Source organism: Setaria viridis, chromosome 4 (assembly GCF_005286985.2).
Source record: "Setaria viridis chromosome 4, Setaria_viridis_v4.0, whole genome shotgun sequence".
In the NCBI taxonomy this organism is placed as follows: Eukaryota; Viridiplantae; Streptophyta; class Magnoliopsida; order Poales; family Poaceae; genus Setaria; species Setaria viridis.
The window spans coordinates 9586758-9606028 of record NC_048266.2 but is presented as its reverse complement, the minus strand read 5'-3'; the positions used below and the strand labels follow the sequence as shown (position 1 = coordinate 9606028).

Here is a 19271-nt window from a genome sequence, read left to right as displayed (position 1 = left end):
CACTCGCGAGTTCTAGCATGGACTCAGCTGGATCACAAGTTGCAAGATGAGGCACACGACTACACCTCCTACGAGGATTCTTCTAGCATCGCAGCTATCCCTACGAGTGCAAGAGTATGTGGAGGGAAGGTGGCTCTAATCTACGAGGAATCTTCTAGCACCGGAGTACTCTTTGAAGCATCTCTACAACCAAATAATAGCAAATGAAAGTAATCCATCACTACTCAAGCCTGACTTTGATCGACCTCCACGGCAGTCTATTTATAGCCAAACGCCACAACCACTACCCACTCAGGAGTTACTATTCGCTCGTGACAACAAAGTACCAACGAGTAAGAAAGATGCTCTCTGACTCCATTCACGTGAAGGCATTCACGCCACAAAAAGACAAAAGAGTACAGTACACCTGTGCACCTCCCTCGGAGAGTAAAGGAACAAAGTACTTTCAAAACAGCAACGGCAATAATTGATGACCGCACGACTACTCGGCTGGCACTCAGACTTACTCCCACCAATGACAAAGATTGACGAAGACAATCATTCATTGGACTTCGAACTAAATTTAGAGATTGTCTCGAGTAAACAAAATACTCGGCAAATTACAACTCCAAGACTATACAAGCCTAAGGCTCTTCCAATGATACAAACTTGGACATCTTCGAAGCAATTGGCTCAGCCTCCTCGAGATATTGCGCATAGGCATCCTCTGTACAGTTACGAGCAATACCGTCGCCAGCCGCTATCAAATCCGCCCTCGGGTAATATGACTTGACCACCGCAAGGACTTGTTTACAAATAGCCTTGCAGAGGCCAGCAATCTTACCCAGAGTAGTCTTCAGCTGCTCGACTAGTAAACGGGGCTCAGCATCATCCTCAAGAGGAGCAATGGCATTTACCACATCTTGCGCAGCATCAGTCAACTCTTGGAGCTCACCTCGAAGTCTTCCTATGGTCTGACCATGATCTCTACAGGCCACCATGGCCATAGCGAGCATAACTCCATTATGATTTTTTCTATCCCTCTGATGCTCATATGCAGCCTGAGCTTCAGCTAGTGATGCCCGAAGACGGTCAGCCTCATCAGCTACCCAGTCACGAGCATTTCTCCAGTCAAGAAGCTGGCTACTCGCAACAGCCTCTTTTCTCTTAAGCTCTACAACAAAGGAATAGTTCAGAATCCTCGACTATAGTCAGAAATACTCAAAAAAACACGAGTACTCACCTTGATACTTCTTGTTCAAAGACTTATAGTGGTTCTCCAACTTCTCTTGCAAAACTTCGTGATCCCTCCGCTCTATGGCAAAAGACTTCGCAGCCTCCTCATGAACCTTCAAGGACTCGGTGAGACGGGTGCACTCTTGCTCCAATTGCACCAGTCGTTGCACAGAATCATTTCGCTCCTCGAGGGCACGATCATTCCTTTGAGCTCTGTCATAAAGATCCTGCAACCAAAAGCAAGTCATCAAGTTTTCCGGCAAAAAATAGTCAGTCAAAAAAGATAACACACCTGAAAACTCTGGATAGCTCTCCGAAACTCTGACTCCAACGGCAACTCGAGCACTGGACCTTCAGTATTTTTAACAATCTAAGGTTCTGGAGCTCCACCCGAAACAGCACCTAAAAAATACATACATTAAGTCGTTACAAGATACAACACGCCAACTTCAAAAAAAAAGGGGAACCTGTACTTCAGCTACATACCTGGTGCACCAGCCTCATCCGCTTTACTCACAACTAAAGCCAGGGTACCACCAACAGACATTGAAGACGGCACACCCCCAGAACCCGAAGGGACCACAGGGGTCTCCGCTGAACGGATAACTTCTTGAAGCATGAAGATAGCGGCACCAAGACGACTCGTATCAACCTCAGGCGCGTCATCCATCGTCAAATCAAACAAGGGACCAGAGAGTGTAGTCGAAGGACCAGAATCCACTCCTGTGTCCACAAGGATAGTATCCTCCACATCCCTGGATCAAAACACGAAGTCATCACACGTCCTTCAGAAGCTCAAAAACACGATACAAAGGAAGACTTATCCAAAACTCACCGAGATGACCACGGCGGCAATTGTACACGTTTCCTCTCAGCAACTGCCGGTCGAGTACTCGGCGCCACAGGGTCAATCAGAGGAACAATATTTTTGCCAAGTCCTACAAAAAAATCAAGGATAAGACTACGAAAGCTTTAGACTACCAAAAATAGTCAGAAAAACTCACCACTGGTGATAACATCGGACAACAAGGCGCCAGCGGCAATCACCGGTGACTTCGCGACGTCTGCCACGCCAGTAGGCAAACCTAAAACTGCCTGGTCAAGGACTAGCAACTCGGTAGCTGACGGTGTCGGGGCTGCAAGCTCGGGAGCTGCTCCTGAGTCTACAAGCGGCACCCCCACTGGCAAATCTTCAACAACCGCAACGCTAACAGCATCCTTGGCGGTAGCGACTACCTCGCCAGAAGTAGCCTCGTCACCACCAAGAGTCGCATCGACAGCCTTCATAGTCAACTAAAGTCATCAAGGATTACAGGGAAACTCTAAAAAAATTACCAAGAACAAAGAACTACATACCTTGGTACTCTGCGACCCTTCACGGGTCAAACTCGACGACGAAACAGACTTCACAGAAGCCCTCTTTCGAACTACTTGGCGTTTTTTTGCAAGAGGAGAAGGCTCATCTTCAGAGTCAGCCACAACTAACTCCTCCCCCTCAGACTGCGCCAGATAACCAAAAAGAACCCGGGACTGCAAACGAATTGTTACTCGAAGATATCCTAACATTTCGAAAAATACAAGTCAAGCAAAAGAACATACCTCTTGCAGCCCATACCAGCTGTCAAATTGACAAAGGACTCCTGGAATAACCGGTACCCCTTGATAATTCCTGAAGAACTTCGCCAGCAACGCCTCCACATCATCATCAGATATGTCATCAGGAGACATACGTGACGGGTCATCAAAACCCAAGTACTCCGAGCCTGAGCGAGTCCGCTGCTGCAAAGGCTAAACTCTCCGCTTGAGAAAACTGGCAGCCACATTGATGCCAGTCAAGCCCAACGACTTCAACTCAGCAATTTGAGACAGCAGGTTGGAAATCTCACGGGTGTCTTTAGGCTCGCTCACCCAATTCTCCGCATGCTTTGGAGCATGTCCAGTGACTACCGGCAAAGAAGGGTCATGATTCCCAATATAAAACCATCTTCTCTTCCAGTCACCATGCGAGTTAGTCAGATTGTAGTCAAGATAAGCGCCCGAGTTCCTAAGCTGGAACCTGGCACCTCCAAAAACTGCCATCCTAATCGTGCTAGGCTGCGGCTTACAGCGAAACAGCTTCCAAAAAAGCTCAAGACTAGGAGGGACACCCAGGTATACTTCACACAAGTGTACGAAAATGGACATATGAAGCACGCCATTGGGGTTCAAGTGAACCAACTGGAGTTTGTAGTACCCGAGAATACCTCTGAAAAAGTCAGAAGTAGGCATTGCCAGTCCTCTCTCGACAAAGTGTGCAAGCATGATAGTCTCATTCGGGTACTCCTTAAACTGCCACGCGTTGCCAAAAGCAGGCCTCCACTCGAGTTCAAGCTTTGACTGGAGAAGCTTAGCATCAACCAAAGCCTGAACAGCCACCTCCTTCATCACAAATTTTTGTCATGTGATCCCAGGCGGTGGCGGCGCAGTCTAGTTCGTCGGACCAACCTTTGGCGCAGGCAGCGCAAACTCTTTCCCCTTTTTTCGATTTGGATCTCACCTTACCGGCTGCCGCGGCCTGGCCTTGAGTCTTCTCGGGTTTCTTCCCCATCTTCTTGATGCGCATCAGTCGGCCTCGGGGACAGCAATGAGGGGAAGAATCTGCGTTAGATCTCTCTCAAAGGCATGGAGGAAGCAACAATTGCAGTGGCGGCACTGGAAAGCACGACGGCTCAACGACGAACAGGAAAAAAGGGGGATAAAATAGATCTGCTAAAAAGAAACGTAACCCTAACCATAAGGGCCCCCCCATTATATCTCCATTACCTCCGGATTCCAAGCATCAATTACGCAACGGTCATATATAAACCGGATTTATCACCATAATATCCAACGGCTACTCAAATCAAGAGGTTTGACCACTTCATCGACCACGGAAAAATCGCCTAAGTGCTCGGGGCTGCGGACACTGTACCCGCTGAACAAAGTTTTCTTTTCTCCAAAGACTACTAAAGACTAATAACCAGAACACGGGATTGACCCTCAGTCTGATTCTTCGATTCAAACTAAGGCTCGGGGGCTACTCCATATGGAGTGCGATTGTCATCGCACTACCATATAATTTCTCAATACAGAAGCAACTCGAAAGCAAAAAAAACAAATGAAGAGTACCTTCCAGCCACACGATAGTATTCGAGTACTCGAAGACACTACAACCGCTGCTGGGAACTACTCAGATAGCGGCTTCTGAGTACTTGGAACTGTGCTGCTCGACTACAAAGTACTCGGGGGCTTGTCGGGCATGCATCCCAGGCCCACGAGTAGGCCCTGTGTGGCCCACTAAGGGGCGTACTCGGACGTAATCAAGACTCGGGGGCTACGCAGCAAAGAAGCGTATCCCACTCGAACTCCCGAAGACTAGTTAGGTATACATATGGAAACTACTCTGTCTACACCGAGTAGAACTCTGTAACCATACCCGACTAGGATTCTAGCTTGTAACCCTGCTCCCCTAATTATATAAGGGCGCGCAGGGACCCCCTCAAGGACAACCCTCTCAACTCACCCGAGTTTAATACAATCAACACACAGGACGTAGGGTATTACGTGATCTAGCAGCCCAAACCTGTCTAAATCATGTTCCTTGCGTCACCATTGACTCCTTGATTCTCGACGGCACCTACCGCACAAAAGACCACCTAGGATACCCCCTAGGCGGGTTGCCGATCTAAAACACCGATGGTGTGTTCGCTCATTGCTCCAAGTGGAAAGGCGACCGTTGAGATGTAGTTCCGACAGTTTGAGATCATTTAGAAATTTTCTGAAGCGACCCATCATACGTCGCAAAAGGTGACCATTATTCTTGTCCGCGGCTTGATGGATTAGGTTGAAATCTCTGTATGAGGCCCATGGTCTGGTCAGAGAAGGGCGGATGGAGCGGAACTCCTGGAGAAACGCGACCGTGTGAGCATCACCCTGGGGGTCGTAGACCGAAGTCAGCCACCAGGAAAGGTGCGGTGAACCTCACGGAGCAACCTTGATGAAAAGGGAGTGGGAACCCATAATTGGTGATGAGAGCGACCAGACATTAACATTCCAAGTGACCAAAATTCCACCACAAGTATGGACAGCCGAGAGAGCATAGTAATAAAAGTCCAAACCTAACATATCCAGAATCAATTTGTTACAAACCACATCAAGTTTAGCTTCTTGTAGGCAAATTAAAGACACTTTCTCCGACCTAACGAGTTCCTGAACCTCCGTGCGTCGTGCACAGCAGTTGAGGCCCCGCACATTCCAAATCGCTAATAGTTAATTCATTACAACCATCAATAAAGTGACCTAATGACCAGGAAAACGGCTCAAATCAGCCGAACCCCATCGACCCATTGATCCTCAGCGAAAAGCTCCTTCAACGCCACCAGGAGTTCCTCATCCTCCAAAATGCATCGCTACATATCTACATCTAACATGCCACCAAACAAATCCTATATGGCTAGGCAGTGCTCCTTGGATAGACCTACGGCAAACAGGCGAAGATACTCCTGGAAAGCGGCTGTGTCCAGAGCCTCGTTGCGGCCGACCAAGCCCAGCTAGTGCATAACAACGTTCTGCCCCCTTGTGACCGGCTGTGTGCTCCCATTCTTGGAGAGAGCAGCAATCCGACCACTACAACATAGGTTTGAGGGTTTGGTGGAGGGGCCTTCGCGCATCAACCTCAGGGCTTCTCTCGGATGACAGAAAGATGTAGCTCCTTCTGCAAGGAGGAGCAAAAGGCTGTAGCTAGATCCACAAGTCCCTCTGTCGAAGATCCCCGCGTGGTGGTGATGAAAGCTGCGTCAGCCTCATCTAGCAAGGGGGGCAGGCAACCGGCAGATCTTCCACGAGCGCCGCTGCATGGGCGGCGGCCGTTGGGGCTAGGTTGGGGCTTGTCGGAGCAGGGGCGCAGACAACTGGGGTAGTCTCCGCCGTAGCCCCTGCTACAGCAGGCGTTACGACCACAACATCCTCCTCTTTGTCCTAGATCCCCCGCACACTGCCCCCATGGGCACGTTGACCTCCGGGAAGGAGACCGACTCGAGAGCAGGGCAGGTAGTCAACAGCCCCGGCTGTATTTCCGCGGCTCCCCCACGAGCCAGTAGAGATGCTAAGATCCTGTCGAATACCGTGTGCACGGGGACCATCCTCGCCGCCACGCGTCAACCTTGGTGTAACGAAACTGGCCGGCTGGCTGGGAGGGCGCCGGCCTCCCAGCGCATTGGATCATGTGGCATGCTCACCTCCAGCGGGCCACACCTAAAGATGTCCAACTCCATGGGCGTCGAGGCGGCTTGCTGTTAGTGGGGGAGGGGGGAAGCAGCAAGCTTGGCAACCTGAACGACCTAAGTGACTTGAACATTCATGGCGGGCGGTACCGACGGGTAAAGGTCGTCCTCCCAATCTGACTCCCGCGGCAACGGCTCCAAGCAGGGGCGTCGGGCGATCGCAGGGGGAGGCGCAACAACCACCTTTGACAAAGAGGTCAGTGCCACTGCACGATAAAGGAAGGGAGGGGATGAGGCAGAAAGCGTCGTGGCGCTTGGTGACTGGCCCATGTAGCATCTGGGAATCGGCGTCGGGGGGTGGATCCCCTGCAATCCCCAGGCTGGGAAGAATGCCAGGCCCAGGACGGTTGGCTGGGTTGCCACCGCGGAGCCGAACATGGCATGACACCATGCCGGCCTAGCCTTGGGCCTAGGCCTTCCTAGCCCGCCTTCAGGAGGGCCATGAGGATCTGCGCCCGGGGGATGAGCGTGGCCAAAGATGCCCCCGCCAGGGGTGTGGCGGAATCCGCTACCACCTGGAGCATTGCCGGTGCCACCAGGCCTCCCACCTGAAGTCGAAGAGCTCGCCATGCCTTCCCGAACATCAACCACCTCCAGGATGTTGATAATTGCTCTGTAGCGGAGGCAAGGCTGAGCGTTTGGCCTATCTACTAGAATGGGGGTGACCATAACCTTCTCGACCGGCAGCAAGTCAGGATGTATGCAACCAACAGTGACCTTGAAGTCTTTCAGGTTAGCTTTGGATTAATTTTCAGGAGCTAGGGCGATGATGTTGCATGAGGATCCAAGAATTTCTTAGGCAGTGCTTTGGAGCCATAGGTGAGCAAGCACTCCCAATAGGCCAATCTTCAGCCTGAAATCTATAGAAGTTGTACTAGCCCAAGACTCCCGCCTCCACTGTTGAAAGGGAAGCCGGAACTCACTCTGCAGCACCGGGGCATGGAGCACCCAAGGCTTGGCATCGGAGTCACTGAAGATGACTAGGAAATCCTTAGGAGAGTGCAGGTGAACAAAAAAGGAACCCAGCTCAACAGCAAAATGACCTTGAAGATACGCGTTGACATCCCCCGGGGAGGCAGCTGGGCGCGTACCAGCGAGCACTACGACCAATGCTCTCTCGAGCACGACCTCGTTGGCTGCCACATCCATCATGCGAGGAATGACACAAAGCTCCACCCTGGGTCGGCGGCAAGTGGCCCCTAGGGGAGAACCGGAGGAGGACTGGAGGGTGGTGGGGTGGGCACACCTCCCGGGCCACTGCGCGCTGGTGGGGAGTGAAGCGTCCCCACATCAGTGGAGACTAAATGTGATACAAATATCAGTCCCAGGAGGCTGATAACACATTTAATCAATAGATAGTTCAAATACCGCACAACTCCCGAGGGAGTGGGCGCGAAAGCCACGCCGAAATGATAAGCAAATAAATAACAGCAGCGAGCCAAGCTACTGTCAAGAGACAACACTCGGGACTACACGACAGCAGAAGCATTCTGCAAAGGCCAACACCATAGGCAACGTTGGGTGTGAAAGCGACCTCCTACTCAAAATCCTCAGCAACGAAGTTCGGGTCTTCCTCTGTAGCAACAAAACAAGGGTGAGTACAAAAGTACTCAACAAGTCCAACCCCATCCACAGAGGGGGATACAATCAAGAATATGCACAGGGTATAGCAAGGATAAGGTTAAGGTTTATTTGCCATAAAGCTAGGTTTTTCAACACATGCAGGGGTTCATTTTCAAAAGGGTTTAAACATTTTCTTCAGTAACCAAATCAATAAGAGGGGTTGATCCTACACAAAGGATCCAATTTTTGATGCTACTGGACTCCCCGTCAACAGTAGCTCACGACACAACTGCCGGACACCTTCCAAAATTCAACTCACACCATGGAAACCATTCATCACCCAAACACTAGTTATGTGTCAAAGCCGTAACTCGTCCAATGCTGTGGACACGACTATCCGGATAGGTTCTAACTCTACAGAGGTTGGACACTTTACCCACAAGTAGGGTATCATAGCACGATCACCTTAGTGTCGGTGCAGATCCTAACAAAGCCATTACCCACCTTAGCTAAGATTGACTAGCCAACACGGAAGCAACCGAGGGGTTAACAACCTTCCAATGAGGTCTTAACCAAGATCTAAGTTCACAAAGTTTTTAGTCCTTCTCCATGGTCTCCTGTTGCTCACCAGCTCTCGTGATGGCTAACAGACCAGCTAGTGCGATTTATGCTAAGCCGCCGCCCACACAACGGCCGAGTGGTTGCATGATAGTGGGTTAGGCAAGATGGCACATCAACTCAGTCCTTAACTATGACAACATGGATATCTCCCAACCTTGCTCAACCACAAAGGTACGAGCCCAACGTATTGGCATTTCACACAAGAAACACCCATCTATCTCATCTAAGCATTTCTTTTCTTTATTTCTGAAAACCTATTTTCTCATTTGAAAACACTCACACATTTATCCTTTAAATAAACCATTGTAGTCATGATTGAATTGAGTAACAAGGTCCTAAGCATTCTAGCAGCAATTATCATCCAAACAGAGCAAATCATATTTAGAGATAATTATAGGACAATCAAAGAATGTTCATAACAATCAAGGGGTGGCTATCCAACCATGTTTCCATAGTAAAACAATATGCAACTTTATAAAACATGCCAATAGGTTGTGTTTGAAAAACTAGGAATAAATATGCATCAAAGGGTGAGATTGGACTTGCCATCCTCAAAGCCTTCCGAGAGTTCCTGCTCGCAGTGCTGGTCCTCGGGCTCGGGCTCGTGGTCAAACTCTTCCTCGGGCTCCTCCTCGGGTACTCCGCGACCTACGGCACACACAATCGAGCACACGATAAATAAGAGAAAATAAGATTTTACCCGTTGAGCTTCGAACAAAGAACGCGAATGGAAAATAGAAGGAATGAGTATTTTCATGAAATTTGGATATGATTCGGCGGAAGCATATTGGTGGATGACGTGGTTGAATTTGGGATTAATTGGAGGAAGTTTGGAGCATGAAATGACGAGATAACCGTGTATTTAGGGGTTAAAACAAGGCTTTGGACTAATCTGCGAGAAACCAGGGACCTATTTGTAAATACTTCTGGGTGGTGGAAGGGCATATCTGTGAGAAGAGTATGAGAAAGGTGGGAGGGTTATTTCGCGAATAGAGAGAAGTAGGGGGTTAGATCGAAATTTGGGGTGTTTTCCTCTTCTTCTTTCTCTATACCGAGACAGAGGGATGGAGAGGAGGAGATGGCTGGCGGCGGCCGGCCGGCCGAGCCTCGCCGACGGCGAGCCGAGGGGTGGGGGAGGTAGAGGAAGGTGAGGGGGTCCCATTTTGCCCCTTACCTTGGGGACTTGGTGATGGGAAGGGGCGGCCGGCGGTGGCTTTTGGCGGCGGCGCATGGTGCTCTGGTGGCAGCGGTGTTTGGCGAGGAGCGGTGCACGGGAGGCAGGGCGATGAGCTGGGTGGTGAAGGAGGCCGGGCGTTGCCTCCCCTTTTATAGGCAGCGGGAGGAGTGGGGGAGACGGTGGCGGTGGGGCTCGAACCGGCACACAGGCGGCGTTGGCGAGGCGCTGGCATCCAACGCGGTAGGGGCCGAGGTGCGATGGGGAGAGGGGCCGGAAGCGTGCAGTGCGGGAGGGGCCAGGCAGGCGCGGTGGTGCGCCAGATGGCACCGGCGTGCAGCACCGGGGCAGGGCCGGCGCGTGCGCGCGTGGCTTGCCGGTACGGCACGGGAGCCGAGGCTGGGGCCGGCGCAAGAGCGGCAGGGGGTAGCAGGCGCGCTAGAGGGGGGGCTCGGGGCGCGCTAGAGGGAGAGGGGGCGGGGTGGCCGGGCGCCAAAGGGAAGGGGGGGCCTGGCGTGCGGCCAACCAGGAAGGAGGAGGAAGAAAGAAGGAGGAGGAGGAGGAAGGAAGAAGAAGAAAGAAGAACAAGAAAGAAAGAAAGAAAGAAAGAAAGAAAGAAAGAAAGAAAGAGAAGAAAAAAAAAGAGAAAGAGAAAATAGGAGAAAGAGAGAAAGAGAAAGGGAGAGTTGGCGGTAATTGCGGAATGTGGTCGGAGCACGCGCGGTGGTTTGTCGACTGGCACGCGGTGGAATTTACGGAGAGGATAAAAGGATGGTTGTCAGCTTTGGGTGTTGGGACGGCGATATCGCCGGGAAGATTAGATTTTCGGGAGCTCAACGGTAAAAAGATTTTGAACACAATTTTTAGCGAGTGATTTGTGTTGGTAGATTTTACGGGTGTTACAGGGAGCCACCTGATATTGGCGTCACCACTCCATGACCAGGACACGCTGGAGATGAACCGTCGGATGGGGTGGAGCAGTCCGCGTCAAAGCCGGTCGCCATCGAGGTCGAGGATGACCATGGGGCCGAGACCGCTGGTGGTGGCACCAGAGCGGGCGGGAATGCGCGGCTAGACGCACCTTTAATGTGCTTCCGGCCGGAGCAGTGCAACACAGCAATGCAGGCGATGGGGAGGGAGTCCGCGCCAGCATCGAAACTCCAGAGCCGCAAAGGACCTCATTGAAGGTCGGCGAAGGAGACCGGTACGCACCGCTGGCCCAAGAAGGCGATGGGAAGGCCGAGACGGGAGACCTGGAGGCAGCGTACACCCAGAGCTCATGAGCTGACGGGATCGAGGGGCCCGCCTTGGAGGAGCCTAGCTCAGGTGACCGCGGGACCTAGCCGGAGGCGAGGGTGGCAGCGACGGGGGAGGAGACGAACGGTGTCTCCAGATCTAGTTCAGTTCCACCAAGTCTGGCATGGCTAGGCATGAAGGTTCGGGAGTGTGGGAAGGACTAGGGGAGGTGGCGGAGAGGTGGCCGGTAGCGGGGGCTCTGGACGCCGGGACTGGGTGGTCACCGGCGGTGGGGGGAAGAGAGAGCGCTCTCTGCGAGAGCTGACAAAACTGCCTAGTCTATTACACAAAAGAAAGTGCTTATAGCACTCACAAAGGTAGGAACTTGGGGCTCAAGTTAGGTAGAAGAAGGCCGATCCTTGTGCTCTTGAGGCTCAATTTGGGAGGAGGAAGGTCGATTTGGGGCACCGGGGGCTCAGTCTAGTGAAGGAAGGTTGACCTACGATGGAGAGAAGCACGGGCGACGGGTGACGCGTGGGAGGGACGGGCAACGATAGTGCGGGTTGGGGGGGCATGAACAAAGAGAGAGGGAACGATGGGAGGGATGAGATGGTCGTTGAGCTTGGATCTTTATTTTATTAATGCCCATGTTAGAGTCCATCCATGGCTCACCATTGTGATGATGTGAAAATAACTAAATTCCACTGATACTAAGCCTCACATACAAGGACTGTTTGGTCCTTAATTGCCCTTGCCCTTGCCCTTGCCCTTGTAAGAAAAGACTTTTTTTCCCACTTCCTTTGCCCGTTAGCTGCCCAGCTTGTAGCATAGGTTTAGCATTGCACGTAATCTAAAGCCATCATTTTGCTGATCCAACGGCAGAGAGCCAGAGACTTGCCGTGACATCGTTGCAGCGTTTGCACGAATCTATGCCTTTGATTTCACATCCTGCGGTGCTAGTGCAACTGCTTCGGGAGTTTCCTCTCGGCCGCCCTAGCCCCTCAACTGTACCTCTGTCCATTCTACCGCCGCCACATTTGTTGCGCCTCCTCGTCGACGAACTTGCCGGCGGCGAAAGGACACAAGCTAGGGTTTCTCCCACCCAGCTATTCTCGCGTCGAGAGGTGTCGCGCTCCTCCTCTCCTCGCCGGCTCCCCTCTGCTGGTACTGCCTACACTTGCCTGCGGCGGAGATCCGTATAGGCTTCTATCGGTTCCTTCTTCCATCTGCAAGTAGCCTTGCTTGTTCTTGTTTTTCTTCAAGCAAATCCTTTCGTTCCGAAGAAATTTTTCGCTGGGCGGCGGGAGCTCCCTTACTGCCGCTTCAATTGAAAGATGAGGAAGCTCAAGTTCCACGAGCAGAAGCTCCTCAAGAAGACCAATTTCTTGGAGTACAAGAGGGAGGGCGGCCACCGGGAGGCGCTCGTGACGCAGCACTACCGCCTCGTCGAGAGGGACGACTACAAGAAGTAAGCTTCTATTCTATCCTCACCCTCCCCTGCTTTTCCTGTAAATCAGTTATTCAGTTTTGCTTTTGGTACTGAATCAATTGGAGGATTGCATTATGCTGATCTTGAATCGAAGCATTTGATGAAGGATTAACTGGAAAATTGTGATTTTTGGGTTGCCAGGTACAATGGCATATGCTTAATGGTGCAAAAGCTCGTTAATATCATAAAGCAGATGGACCCAAGAGACCCTTTCAGAATCGAAATGACAGACATGCTGCTTGATAAGCTGTAAGTTACTGCCAGACCACTTTTCTCCACTTGGCTCTGAGACGATATATCCATCCTTTTGCAAATTTTGAACTAGACTGTTAGGTTGCATCCTTATAGAAACTTTGGGTTGTAGATTTCTTGTAGAGTTATAAGGACTTTCACCTTTATGTAGTATGTCAACGAAAGCCAGGATGCTAGTGTAGGATAACTAGACTATTGTTTCATTCACTACTTCAGAGTTCAGACATACAGAGAAGATTAAATCGACTGCATTGTGAAGGTGGTGGGCTATCAGTGTATGAATACTTGACTAGCTGCTCAGAATTTACTTCAGTGTCAGTGCAGCAAAGGCTTTTGCTTGGATAATTCTCTGAAATTATTTGCTTTTCAGAGCATGGGAGCACCAAGGAGAAGTACTATTTATCTCTGCCTGTGATTGTACTCTTAACTTCTTGCATCTGCACTGGACTTGGGCACAAGCTATCATCCTCACGGTGCTTTTTTCCTTGAGCATGGCAATGGATATCTTTTGTTAGAAACCACTACATCTCACTCCCAGACTACCAGGCCTGGAATCATGAATCTTTCTATGATACTATTTGGGTTGAGTTTGTTTGTTTGTGATATCTCAACCTATTTCATTTTGACCAAATCATGTAATGTCTTATCCAATTTAGTATTTGCGATTTTCAGATTTTGTCTGTTGCACTTTTATCCATCCTCATGTGTGTAGTCTGATGGAGTTTCTTAAATTTCAGATATAACATGGGTGTAATTCCAACAAAAAAGAGCCTGTTGAAATGCGAGAATCTTTCGGCTAGCGCCTTCTGCAGGTATCTCTTTCGCATGTGTCATGCAATTTTGGCTAACCACATAGATAACAAAAGTATACTGAATGAAAACATGGTATACTGCCTTCCATTTACCCTAATTTTTTTGCTAAATTACTGTAGGCGGAGACTGGCAACAGTTATGGTGAAGCTCAAGTTTGCAGAGCACCTTAAAGAGGCGGTAACATACATCGAGCAGGGGCATGTGCGTGTAGGTCCAGAGACAGTTACCGATCCAGCCTTTCTTGTGACCAGAAACATGGAGGACTTCATCACCTGGGTGGATTCCTCAAAGATCAAGAGGAAGGTCATGGAGTACAACGATGCCTTGGACGATTATGATGCCATGTTTTGAGAAAACCATTCAGCAGGAAATTCTGCGCTGCCCATCAATGTAATCTTAGCTACTCACATATGTGATTTTCAGAACAAAAATCTGTGACAATTGCCTGTTTGTTCACTTTGTTGTAGGGTACTTGCATTTGCATTGCAGACGGCGCAATTTTGTAGTTGGTTGCTGACACATTTTGTTTGATGCACTGTGCAATTGTTTTTTTAAAGGCCGAGTTTTATGCTACATTGCCGAGCAATACCCTAGTTATCTGAGGTGCCTTCACGATTTTCATTCTACAGTGCATTTGTGCTTGCCACGCTGTTATGTCTAGGCTATCTATAATGGTACCTTTCTGAAAAAGTGAAGTTGGAAGTTGGAGAGCGCTGATTCTGCGCTGATGTCGTTGAGGCTGAATTTGATGCCAGTTGAAGATGAAACTTAACCAAATGAAGCTTTTAGCATCATCGTACAGGCCTGTAAATAAAGCCCTGTATTGCACGGCAACGGCAGCAGGATTTTCAGTGAACTATACGCAAAAAAGTTAACGTGAAGAACACCTGATGATGTCTGAAACAGCTTGTCCAAAGCATTAGTAAAATACGCAAAACATATTATGTCTTACTACGAATTTCACATCAGGATTGTAAACTTTGCTACGTTTGCACTTGTAACTTCCAGTTGCTACGAATGTCACATAGTTAAGTTGGAACTTTGAATCAGCCAGACCAGTTGCGCGTGAGCGGTTGGATCTTACTATGAGTTTCACATCAGGATCGTAGCCAGTGCACGTATTTCAGTTGGAAGTTTGAATTTCACATCAAGTTTGCTCTCTGGTGCTAATTCAAACTTCAAAGCTTGTAGTTTAGTCTATGCAACAACAATTCACATATTCTCCGTCTCCGTCCAAAGCCAAGCACCTCTTTTCATCATTTCAGAGTATGTTTGGCTGAGGCCCCAGGACTTCTAGTATGGACTTGAATCTCAATCCCGTCTATCCAAAGCCCAAACTGACGTTTAGAGATCACCCATATTGTACAGTTTCTACTAACCATATCAGAATATCAATATTGTCGCTCAACAAGGCTCCACATGTAACAACATATAGGTATAGCTGTAGGCCTCAGATCAGATTGGCCACGTTTTTTGTTCAATATATACTAATATATACCCCTATACACAAACATATGGAAACTATAGCGAGGCATACAACAAGTGAATGACTTGGTAATGATGAACTTACAACAACTGTCTGTCAGCGTTAATCAACTAGGGGGAGTCCTAGAGCCCAGTGATCTTGAAAGCTCTCTAATGATGATGGACTTCTCCTTAGCTTCTTTATCACCTTCAAAATGCCATTTCCGGGACATTTCTTCAGCCTGTAGTTACAGAATAGGGAAAGGTACATCAATATTTGTCACAAAACTCACAGGAATCAGCACCCCAAAGCAGACTCGATTAAGACTGAAGTACAATGTACTGTAGGGGAAATACAATTAGTAAATACCTAAGGAGAAATACAAGAATAGTGACCAGGTTTTCTTACCCAGCTTCTTAATGGAGCTATTCGTTCCTTAATCATATCAGCTCGAGGCTGCAATGCATCCTTTCCTTTAGTTTTAACGTCGTCTACCTGAAAGGAGAAACTAACGTTGTTTCAGAGGGCCTATTTACCACTTAGATTTTTATGCTTCAGCTCCAACACATCTTTTACATTGCTCCTTGTATTAATGATTGGGTTTACATCAGATACTCAACAGTTTAGTTGTGTTTTGTATGTACCAGGAAAGCAATTCAAACTTGGCTAGCTCACATCATCATAACAGCAAAGACGGAACTTGATCTGCCATTGCATGACCCGTGTGGAACTGACTAATTTCCAATCTCTTAGATTGATAGTCGCTAACCCCCCAATTTTTTAATCAAATAAACATCTCCACAAATTATTTCACCAGTAAACTCCTAACCTATTTCCAAAACTCAATATGTTCAGAAACCTAGTCCACCATTTGGTGGCAAAAAACGTTGCCATTCCACAGAAAGCTCAAATCTTATTTAGAAAATGAACTCCACTTGCCACTGTAGAGTGCTAAGTGAAGCATGGCATGGCACCATTGATGGTCTGACTGGCCAAGTGGCCATACAGGCATTTGGCGTGGCACTGCAGATATTAAGGATTAAAAGCTAAGAGAATTACATATCTACTTTGTATATGAAATATTTGATCAGTCAAGAATTCTAGGACTCGTTTTCCCATTACTGTGCAACATGGCGATTGACAATCAAGTAACACAGTTTGTAGCATAGCTAGTTAAGAGTAAGTAACAATTGAGGAGCATACAAGACAGCAGTTTCCATATCAGGAGCATATCAACAACTGAAGAGAACAGAGACCAATAAATTAACCAAAAATCAAGGAATTTTGATAAGGAAAACAACTGCAAAAGTCTAAAGACAAATCATAGGGTTTAAACAAGACAAATAGAAACCGTAGAATTGCATTAATGTTTAAACAAGACATAGTTGCAGGGGTAAATTGAACCAACAAATAGTTTGGGGGGTTATTCAGACTTCGACCATACTTGAGGGGAGTAATTTGGACTTCTTCCTTGTTTAAATCCTGGTAGGGTGTACTTTCTTTTTGTTAAGTGTTCTAAATTTTATTTGGATATGTTCAAGTTCCATACTTCCATGACTTACGGAATGCAACTGTAGCTTATCTGCTGTGTAGAATAGTGCAGCTGTTGCTCCACCGAGCACCAAAATAGTTGCAGCAAGAAATGCTTTCCCAACTGTAACAATTACAAATGAGAACAAAAGATCTCAAGAACACTAGAATTTAGAATTTGTGGCAAGCAAATGTACTCTGTGAGTATCCAGCAATTACGGCCTTCAACTTCTCAGGGTCCATGGGAGGTGGGCTCCTATCCCGACGCCTCTCATTGGCTGTTGACGCCAAGTAGTTAGGTTGCTCATTTGGAAGCTGCCATCTGCAAACAAAACCACAATAAACACAGAGAATAAAGTGATAATACATTATTAGGTTCCATTTTACAGGCACAGCGTTAACTCAAGTACATCAGAGCATAAAAAAAGGCTTAGTTAGCAATTTTAATCCAACAAGGAAGAATTAAATACAGCATGCCACAGAGACGAGAATAGATTTTTCTTTACAGATCCTGAATGTTGAAACATGTGGTACTAAATAGAGTTCACTATGCCCAACAGTTAGCATACAAACCTCAGCTTTTAGAAATATATAGTTCATTTGCACATTTCTGTGAGTACACATCCATGTAACCAATTGCATCCTAGAGACTAAATGACCCTAAATCAGTTTTTATGCATAAGTCACAAACACTTTGCATGTCCTCGTATGAATTTAGGAGCAGGTAGAGGTAGAACACTGCTAGCAGAAGAGCTCCTCAAATGAATTGGACCGTACAAAATAATGGCAGTGGTAACTGGTAAGTCATTTGATTAGTATGAATGAATCTGAGCCATTTTCATATCACGGTGAATCTATCACCTATCGCAAATTTGTGCCCACTAGGCCACTACAGTGTACATATAGATTGGTATGTGATTTTTTTTTAACTTTACGCCTGCTAACGACTACTTGGTCCGATCAAAATATGCATCCCAGTATTCACAAGTGCACAATTGCAGGGTTGCTTGCAGATACCTTCAATTCAAAGCTTGAAGCATGAACGAAAAGGTGCAAAAATTAACTATTGTGCCTTCGCGCGCAAAATTGGGAACTACTGTGAAGTGTGAACTACAACTTTTTACAGAATACAATGGGAGAGAGACGCGATACCTTTTGGGGCCGAAGGTGGCCTGCGGCAGCGAGACGTAGGAACGGAGCGGGTTGAGCGCGTCAGGGTGGACGCCCGCGGCCTCGGTGCTGCCCGGTGGGAGCGCCCAACGGGAGGACGCGGAGAGGGAGGGTTCGGCCGGGGGCGGCGTCCCCTTGATGGGCACGGAGTGGCGGAGGATCTCCGGGAGCACGTCGGGGGAGGGCGGCGCCGACGCCTCACCGGGCGCTGTAGCGGACTTGGGGAGCTTCTCCGCGAGGCGGCCGACGGCGGCCTTCGACTCATGGAGGAAGAACGCGCCTTCCTTGGCGGCGGCGATGCGGCCGGAGAGGAAGCTCATGGACGGTGGCGCAATTGATTGATCAGTTGGTCTGCAGCGAGGTGTGGATTTGGGTTTCCGACGCTTCCCTGCTTGGGGGCGTTGGGTGCTTTTGTAGTCGACGCGGCCGTTGCGGCGGTGCGAACATATGGAGTGACGTGGAGTGTAGCGTGGCTACATTTTAGGCCTGCTGCTTTATTATTTTTATTTCATTTCTGATTCCCCATTTCTTTTGGACTCAGTTCATCTATATAACCAAAAAAAAATATCTAAGACAAGTCCTTAACATTTAACAAATTACTCGAGTGTTAACTAAAACTGTACTGCAAAGTTTGTACTGGCCAGTTAAAAGGCCCAAAATAAAGCATGTGTTGATATAAGACAAATTATTTGGAATCCTAAAGAATAAAAGAGGAAAATCTTTTCAAGTAGGCACTAGAGATCTTTTATTTCTCCGTACAGAGTAGAATTCTTCTGATTTTAATTGAACAAAAAAATTTGTGCAAAGGCATTAGAAACTCATGTTATATGATAAGGAGACCTAAGCTAATTTTTTACTTCAATTTAAACCAGACTTTGATCAGTAATGTTGATAAACGAAGAGGAAGGGAAGGGGACTAATAAAACAAAGCAACGGGACTTGTCACATGAAAGAAGACTCGTGAAAATTCAGACAACTTAAGCGGTTCAAGTCCACTCTCTCGAAGAACAGCAAACAGAAAGCCGAGGAACAACATCCATACTGTCTGTTCATATTCTACCAAAACAGAAACTGAACAAGTCCGGAACCTAATTTCAGAAATAAGAAAAGGAACAAAATGAAGAGAAGTTTTGAACCATATATAATGCCTTGGGCGGTAAGTCGTATCAGCTAAACACTCCTTCCCCTTCTGCAAGATATCATAACCCAGTTTCGTCGCCTTGGTCAACAAGTCCATCTGCCACATTAGTCAGCTATAGCTGCTCTACTCAGATTATGAGGATTGAGCTCTTTTCACCAAGTTCTGATAAGATAAATAAATAAAGGTTCTACTTCCCGTATGCATCAAGAAATTTGTGAGGCTGATCTGTGAAGTAGTCAGGTAGCCATGGAACAAACACATCAAATGAGACTCCTTAGTCAGGCTGGTTCAGATCAGAACTG

At 48.1% G+C, this 19271-nt stretch overlaps 3 protein-coding genes across 5 annotated transcripts; 1 reads left to right on the top strand and 2 right to left on the bottom strand.

The window, feature by feature from the left end:
- Positions 1-524: 524 nt before the first annotated feature.
- LOC117851866 (uncharacterized) lies at positions 525-9341 on the bottom strand. Its single transcript, XM_034733779.2, has 8 exons — positions 2815-9341; positions 2572-2745; positions 2220-2496; positions 2051-2153; positions 1702-1970; positions 1508-1617; positions 1223-1442; positions 525-1153 (listed from the first exon to the last, which is right to left on the bottom strand). The coding sequence occupies exons 1-6, from the start codon at positions 2941-2943 to the stop codon at positions 1586-1588; spliced, it is 984 nt and encodes a 327-aa protein (XP_034589670.1). The 5' UTR covers positions 2944-9341; the 3' UTR covers positions 525-1153; positions 1223-1442; positions 1508-1585.
- Positions 9342-12105: 2764 nt separating this feature from the next.
- On the top strand, positions 12106-14236 carry LOC117852924 (uncharacterized). Of its 3 annotated transcripts, none has more exons than XM_034735230.2 (5): positions 12106-12273; positions 12373-12577; positions 12740-12847; positions 13588-13662; positions 13783-14236. In XM_034735230.2, the coding sequence occupies exons 2-5, from the start codon at positions 12444-12446 to the stop codon at positions 14012-14014; spliced, it is 549 nt and encodes a 182-aa protein (XP_034591121.1). In that variant the 5' UTR covers positions 12106-12273; positions 12373-12443; the 3' UTR covers positions 14015-14236. The 3 variants fall into 3 exon arrangements, with proteins under 3 accessions (XP_034591121.1, XP_034591119.1, XP_034591120.1); XM_034735229.2 differs by having other exon boundaries at positions 12107-12273; positions 12393-12577; XM_034735228.2 differs by having other exon boundaries at positions 12106-12577.
- A 787-nt stretch (positions 14237-15023) lies between these two features.
- Positions 15024-18260, bottom strand: LOC117852923 (uncharacterized). The gene is made up of 5 exons (XM_034735227.2): positions 17811-18260; positions 16856-16980; positions 16691-16782; positions 15537-15623; positions 15024-15369 (listed from the first exon to the last, which is right to left on the bottom strand). Exons 1-5 carry the CDS (start codon positions 18146-18148, stop codon positions 15256-15258), a joined length of 756 nt encoding a protein of 251 aa, XP_034591118.1. The 5' UTR covers positions 18149-18260; the 3' UTR covers positions 15024-15255.
- Between the last annotated feature and the right edge of the window lie 1011 nt (positions 18261-19271).

Coding starts and splice junctions, on each gene's coding strand:
- LOC117851866 (XM_034733779.2), bottom strand. CDS start 2,943: ATGTCTCCTGATGACATATCTGATGATGATGTGGAGGCGTTGCTGGCG. Junction 2,154..2,219: donor GTCCGATGTTATCACCAGTG/GTGAGTTTTTCT, acceptor ATTTTTTTGTAG/GACTTGGCAAAAATATTGTT. Junction 1,618..1,701: donor GGATGAGGCTGGTGCACCAG/GTATGTAGCTGA, acceptor TGTATTTTTTAG/GTGCTGTTTCGGGTGGAGCT.
- LOC117852924 (XM_034735230.2), top strand. CDS start 12,444: ATGAGGAAGCTCAAGTTCCACGAGCAGAAGCTCCTCAAGAAGACCAAT. Junction 12,578..12,739: donor GAGAGGGACGACTACAAGAA/GTAAGCTTCTAT, acceptor TTGGGTTGCCAG/GTACAATGGCATATGCTTAA. Junction 13,663..13,782: donor TCGGCTAGCGCCTTCTGCAG/GTATCTCTTTCG, acceptor AAATTACTGTAG/GCGGAGACTGGCAACAGTTA.
- LOC117852923 (XM_034735227.2), bottom strand. CDS start 18,148: ATGAGCTTCCTCTCCGGCCGCATCGCCGCCGCCAAGGAAGGCGCGTTC. Junction 16,981..17,810: donor GCCACCTTCGGCCCCAAAAG/GTATCGCGTCTC, acceptor TTTTGTTTGCAG/ATGGCAGCTTCCAAATGAGC. Junction 15,624..16,690: donor ATAAGCTACAGTTGCATTCC/GTAAGTCATGGA, acceptor TTCTCCTTTCAG/GTAGACGACGTTAAAACTAA.